Here is a 7,151-nt window from a genome sequence, read left to right as displayed (position 1 = left end):
ACTGATGAACGGATAAAGAAGATGGGATACGTATACACCATGGGTTACTACGCAGACGTAAAGAAAAGAATGAGATCTTGCCCTTTGCCACAGCCTGGATGGAGCCAAAGGGTATTACGCTAAGTGAAGTCAGACAAAGGCAAATACCTGATTTCACGTGTATATGCAATCTAAAAAACAAAAGGCAGAAATAGACTCATAAGTACAGAGAGCAAACTGATGGTTGCCAGAGGGGAGGGGGGCGGGGAATGGGGCAACATGCGTGAAGGGCCGTGGCAGATACAGGCTCCCAGGTACAGGAACAGAAGGTGCAGCGCGGAGAATACAGTCTGTGGTATCGTAATAGCGGTTTATAGAGACAGATGGTAGCTACACTTGGAGCGAGCATAGCATAACATAGAGACGAGTCAAATCACTAGGTTTTATACCCGAAACTAATGTAACTGCCTATCAACTGTCCTTCAATTAAAAAAAAATAAAATTTCAAACAATGAACAGGTTAAGGGTGTGGGTGGGTGTGGGTGTGTGTGTTTCTCACGCAAAGAGTTTGGGGAAAAAAATGTAAGCGTAGAAAGGAGATGTCGGAAATACAGGGTCTCATCTTTGACGCCCTCTGCACATGGCTCTGGGAAGCCCACGTTGGGGGGGCTCTACTTTTAGGGTCCCCCGGGGGTATCTGGCCTCCCTCCACAGTGCAGGCTGACCTCAGAAAGGGCTGCTTGGTTAGCTAGAAAAGTGACTGCTTTTGATTTGCTGTTGTCCTTTCTCTGTGTTTGTGCTTTACATAATTCTAATTATGAAAAAGCTTTGCCATCTTCGACCCCATGTGTGCATTATTGTGTAGTTTCCATCATAAAATCAAGTCCCTGGGTTTTAGTGGAAATAAAAATACATTTCTGTCTCACCCACTCCCAGACATAAACACCTATGTGGAATAAGTAACACTAGGAATTGGGCCACAGAAATACAGATCTTGGCTTATGATGGCGTTCTCTCCCGATAAACCCATCCTAAGGTGAAAATATCATAAATGCAAAACACATTTAAGACGCCCAGCCTGCTGAACACCATGGCTCAGCCTAGCCCGCCTCAGAGCGCTCAGGACACTGACGGTAGCCTGTAGTTGAGCAAAATCATCTAACGCCAAGTTCATTTTATAATGAAGTGTAATTTTTTGAGCCCTGTACTGAAAGTGAGAGGCAGAATGGTCTCTTGGGTCCAGAACAGCTTTCCCTGTACCGTGATCGCGTGGCTGACCGGAAGGGGGCTTGCTGCCACTGCCCAGCATCCTGAGAAGATTCCACCGCGTGTTACCAGCCCAGGGAAAGATCAGAACTCGCATCCGAACAGAGCTGCTGTGAATGCACACCACCTTCGCGCCATCCAAGGCAGAAGATCCTAAGTCAAACTGTCCTACGTTGGGGGCTGTCTGTTCCTAAAACTTTTCATATCAGCTACTCTCACACCTGTACCTTCAGGTCTCTGCTTTTAAAACACCCTGTACTCTCAAATCACATGCTGTAGGCAGAACCCTTGGCATCGCCGCGGACAGATGACGGCGTGCGCGCCTCCACACGGCCGTTCAGATGGCTTCGGCTCAACTGACCTTCTGTCTGTCATCTCTGCTCTGAGATGTGGCTGAGTTCTCTAGCCAAAACGCCAGTACCCATTTCTGTTTCAAAAGCCACAAGGCCAGGGGTGGTTGACTCTTAGGTCACCTCAAAAGTTGCTACCCTTTTGGGCACGGATACCGTGAGAAGCCCATCTTCGTGTTGGGGAGCTGGAGGGACGTGGCATGGGTACCCCATCGTGAAGACTTGATTCAGGCGCTTCGTGGTGTCCTGATAGGGTAGTCAGCTGCTGCTTTGGTCTCTCCAGTGATGGTAATACAGGGCTGGAGGGTTATAATCTGAAGGAAAATTATAGCACGTCTTCTACTAAATAAGGGAATAATAAAACTGCTTTCTGCAGACTTCTCCCTGCGGCTGAGCAGGGAGACACTGTGCTTTTAGATTCCACACAGACTTAAAGACCTACCAGGCCACCTCATTGTATTACAGTTATAAATTAGCGCCCAACACACACTTTCATGTAACCAACCATGTCATCCCAGGGTTATGTTATAACATGGATGGAGAGTTGGCAGTTCTTACCCCACTTAGACATTCTTGCACCCTGGAGCTGAGAGCGGGTGTCAGTACAAGTTTATAGAAACTTCTACGTCATCAGTTTAAGATAAAAACTTAGGAAGTGTGAATATGAAGGATTTTTATGACCAGAGCTGGAAATGACTCCTTATTTTTAAGAATATATTTTATTATAAAGCCTCACTTGTTTTTTTGACTAAATTATCGATTTAACCCATTTTGAAAACACCCCAATATGAGCTTTTTCAGAGATTAATTTGTATACAGGAAGTCTTGGCGATATCCTGAGTTATTTGGGGATATAAATTTATCGGCACTATTTAACAGAGTCCTGTGGGTGAAACGGAACTCTGGATTCACTGCCACAGCCCACCGTGACCGCCCAAGTCCCCCCAGCTGGCCGCCACACACGGAGTACGTTCTGGAGGCTGGGTCTCCTGCCTCAGCTCTACCCACAAGCTGGTCAGCATCAGCCCCCAGGGACAGCAGCCACCCCTCCTTCACGGACTACTCATTTCTTTGGTCAGAAAACACTTCCAGGCTGAAGCTAAACTGGCTTCTGTGAGTTTGTCCCAGTCCTGGTCCTAGAGCCATATATCGTCACCCACTGGTCTCAACAGATGGGAGACTGGACGCCTGGGGTAGGCCATGCGGGTCAGGGCGCCTGACAGGAAAAGACAAGAGGGGTGAAGCTGTGGCTGCTCTGCTCACGTCACACGTCCTGATATTCTAACCCCCACCCCCAGAATCATGGCCACCTGGGCCACTGTTGTTGAGGACTTGTGTCCTAAGACTAAGCTAGTACCCAACTCTTCCTTCCCCCAGCCAGCCTTCAGATATTGGAAGATGGCTCCTACACCCCATCCCTAGGTCTCCTTTTCTAGTCCAAAACACCTAGATTTCTTGCCATTTTCATGGCGTCTTGGGTTTGGAGCCCTTCCCTGGTGGGTCATCTCAGGCATGGGTCTAATTGGGTCATGGCCTTCTCCAAGTTTAACATTAGAACCCAGACACAGACCTCCAACTGTGATCTAGAGAACGAGAACACAACTATCATCTTTCAGTGTTTGGTTGTGTTTATAAGAGAGCAGGATTCAGGGGCGCCTGGGTGGGGCAGTCGGTGGAGTGTCCAACTTCAGCTCAGGTCCTGATCCCAGGGTCATGAGAGCCACACGTGGGACTCTGCACTTGGCACAGTCTGCTTGGGTCTCTCTCTCTCTCTCTCTCCCCCTCGCCACCCCCCCCCATGATCGCATGCTAAAATATAATCTTTAAAAAAAAAGGAAGAAAGGAAGATTTATAAAGCTGATCAGTAGGACCATACCATTTTATGTGGATTTTTTTTATGTCCTTGATTGATCTGCGCCACATCAAGTTATCAGACTGAGCCTGAACAGAGCCCACTTTACAGATATCTGTCCTGAGAACGGGGGCAGCTTCTGCCTTGCCCACTGCTACAGCTCATGGCACCAAACACGAGCTATTGCTGAAAGAGCGCTTGTGACAGTTTGAGCAAGTTGGACATTTAAGCAGGCAAATCTTCCTGACTTAGATTAGTAAGAAACAAAGTGGAAACTAATAAAAATTACAACTCTCATTAAGCTTAAATTACATGATAAAATACTCATTTTTAAATAGAATCTTTGACATAGTCTCTTAATTTGCAAAGTCATTTCAAAACTTTTTATTCATTTTTTTCAGCCTCCAAATGCATGTGTTGGGCCACACAGTCTCTGTGATCCCAGCTGCAACCTTCTCGACTGCTGTTGTGTGGACACAAGCACATGCCTGGCACTAAATGATACCGTTTGTGTGTATAGTGTGTGTGTGTGTGTGTGTGTGTACACCCACACTCACATAGATACACACACTGTATTTCCCCAAAGAAAAGTTTATCCCTTATAACTATCCTATAAAGTAGGATTTATTACTCCCATTGTACAGATAAAACAAGGTATAAAAAAAGGTTCAGTAATATGCCTAACGTTCTGGAGCTGTAATAATGAGGAAATCAATGGGTTTAACCCACCGTGTCTGTCTCTAAAAACTGAACACGGTACTGCCTCCCCATAGGTAGCTTGGTTTACCTGTCACAGATTGAATTAGCAGTGTCTGACTGTAAATGGTTACCACTGTAGGTTAAATATCTACTGGGAAGGGGCACCTGGCTGGCTCGGTCAGAAGAGCATGCGACTCTTGATCTCGGGGTCATGAGTTCGAGCCCCACATTGGGTCTAGAGATTATAAATGAACTTGAAAATAGGTGGCTCGGTCGGTTGAGCGTCCAACTCTTGGTTCGGCTCTGGTAGTCATCTCAAGGTCGCGGGATCGAGCGCTGCATCTGGCTCCACTCAGTACGGAGTCTGCTTAGGATTCTCTCCCTCTGCCTCTGGTGCTCTCACACTCACTCTCTCTAAAATAAGTCTTTTAAAAAAAACATTTTCTGGACATATTTTTACTCCCCTATCACAAGGATGGTGTTTGAAAGTGAACACAGCACTCATGAGTTCAGGATTATGCTCAAGTTGTCCGATCGGCTTCAAGCCTGCTATACCACCGTGCGGTGATGTAGGAGGAACTCGATACGCCTTGGTGTAATTACACGCCGTAGGTCCCACCAGAGAAGCCAGTGCTATGCTAAGCATCGCAGAAGATCCCAGAGCCTAGTGAACCCCCCCTTCTACGTGCACATTTCCCAGGTACGAGGAAGACAGCAGGAGAAATAATGACTGTGTTCCCATTCGTGAGGAGCAGTTATCGATCAGTGCCAAAACTTAGTCTTACAGCTGCTTGCTTTCTTTTTTTATCCCCTCTCCCCCCAGTAAGTGAAACGGTGACCATGAGACATGAACACAGTTGTGGACGAGAAGTTTCTCCACTCCGGAATTACCCAGAGGAACTTGGCTGACCACCGCTGCACACAGAGTAATAATCAACTGGATTTAGGAGTTTGCAACGTGTCAGGGGAGCCTTGGTCCATAGGCTGATCAGCAGATGTGATGTGAAAGATACCACACTATTCTCTCATTTGCTGTTGCTTGCTCAACTGTGCAGAACTGCATGCGCTGTATTTCAGCTGCTTTCTATACCATTGCCAATCACCATTTGGGACTTGGAAGTGCTATTTTCCTGTTGACACTTGCATTATTTCGTTTTGCATGCATCCACTGATTATACATAAGCAACATATGTAATCTGCTTATTTTTTAAAAATCCATCCATGCAAAATGGTAAACAAAGTACAAATTCTGCTCTTATTTGCAAAATTATAATCATAGCCCATGTCTTTAAAAGTTTAAATTGGTTTCATATAAAGATCAGTGTAATAGGTCTGCGTATACTTTATAGAAAACTAGCTTCTATAAAGATTTTTTCACTGTTTACTAGTGAAATGAGAAAAGCAAAGCTATTTATAAAAGGCCTTATGTCGTGTACATACGTTGTCTTTGAAATATTTGTGATTTAGTTTATTGCTTGTAAAAGAGAAATTATATAATTTATTTAGTAAATACTATTGTAAACTATAGTTTTATTGAGAGAAATAAAATATTTTGTTCTCAGTTGTGGTAGTACATTAATTCCAATGGTTTATGGTCTTTATATTTCTTTTATTAATTAAAAAGATAACCTTGATACTCCTCCGTTTCTAAGATGTTCAGAGACCCTAAGTAAACGGACTCTCATGATAGATGGAGAGAAAATCTTCTGGTTCCTGAGAAGACACAGTAGCATATTGTACTCGACTTGTTCTTGAGACTTTCCCAAATATCCTGTTGTATTAGTCAGCTTTCATTCTGTTATGCTGTGGTAACAAACAATCCCCAAATCTCTTCATAGCAATCAAGAGCAGCTCCTATCTAGGGCATGCCCTTTTTATGGCGGGGGGTGGGGGGGGAATGAAAGTGGAACTGGCAATAGGAGCTCTTAAAGCTTCCGCTTAGATGTATGTGGCTTACGGAACTTCTGCTCACATGTCACGAGCCAAAGCAAATGACGTTGACAGGACAGAGGTCATAGGACTGGCAAGTATACTTCTCACCAAGGAACTGACTCAGCAGAAAGAGGCAGTGATTATTATAAGCAATTACTGCTTAAATCTACACAATCTCATTAGTGTCTCAAACGGCAAAGGCTTAAAAGGCTCCCTAATCATACAATGGGGGGGAAAGTCCTTAGAAAGTAATATGACCAAGACCACAGGAAGACACTCCTGATGATTAGGATGCTCAGTGTAAAATACTTCAAGTTCAAGCAAGCAGATTCTTATAAGCAAACATGGTATTAACTTTTGTAAATGTAACCTAGAGCCATGATTACTCCATGTAAGGAGTAATTTTGCCTGCAGAGTTGATGCTGGCAATCTATCCTGGGTTGGGATTTCAACAGGGAATTCTAATGAAATAGACCACTGAGGATTCCTTGCCTCTCTTTCCCTCATAGCCATAGGTGCTATCAGATACTCTGACTACAGGGGTTTACCTCGCTGAACCCCACTCTTCCCTGTCCACTTTTAAACCTACTTATTTATCTAACCTACAGACTCTTTCATGTGGCCTCCCCTGGTAGGACTGATGCCTACCAATGCCCAAAAAGTAAGTTGTTATGACTTCTATTATCATGGATTAGTTTTGCCAGTTCTTGTACTTCATATAAATGGAATCCTATAGTACATACTCTTTATCTGGCTTTTTGTTATTCAACACTATGTAAGAATCATTCGTTTTGTTGTGTGTAGTAGAAACTCATTCTTTTTCACTGTTGAGTAGTATTCCGTTGTAGGAATATTCCATAAATTTCTGTTCTATTGCTCATTGGCATTTGGACAGATTCCAACTTAAGACTATAATGAATGAGGAGACCCTCCAGACCTCTTCCTCCACACAGCTCCAATATGCAGACAATCTGACTTCCAGCATCTATACCAAATATGGAAAGATTTCCCATGAGAAATATCACTATCAAGAAGTAGATGACCATCCTCTAATTTGCCTAGGATAGTCTGAG

General features: G+C 44.2%; 1 protein-coding gene across 14 annotated transcripts in view; it reads left to right on the top strand.

Annotated features, from left to right (window-relative positions):
* Positions 1-5,707, top strand: part of PIP5K1B (phosphatidylinositol-4-phosphate 5-kinase type 1 beta) — a 298,246-nt gene extending 292,539 nt beyond the window's left edge. For all 14 annotated transcript variants that reach the window (XM_040620276.1, XM_040620265.1, XM_040620269.1 and 11 more), the window contains one exon: positions 4,970-5,707. In XM_040620276.1, the coding sequence (XP_040476210.1) occupies positions 4,970-4,972 (3 nt within the window). In that variant the 3' untranslated portion in view covers positions 4,973-5,707. The remainder of the gene's footprint in view (positions 1-4,969) is intronic.
* The last annotated feature ends 1,444 nt before the right edge of the window (positions 5,708-7,151 follow it).

This window comes from Ursus maritimus, unplaced genomic scaffold (genome assembly GCF_017311325.1).
Source record: "Ursus maritimus isolate PB19 unplaced genomic scaffold, ASM1731132v1 scaffold_34, whole genome shotgun sequence".
In the NCBI taxonomy this organism is placed as follows: Eukaryota; Metazoa; Chordata; class Mammalia; order Carnivora; family Ursidae; genus Ursus; species Ursus maritimus.
Note: the sequence above shows the minus strand (reverse complement) of the source record. Positions and strands in the feature narration are given on the sequence as shown.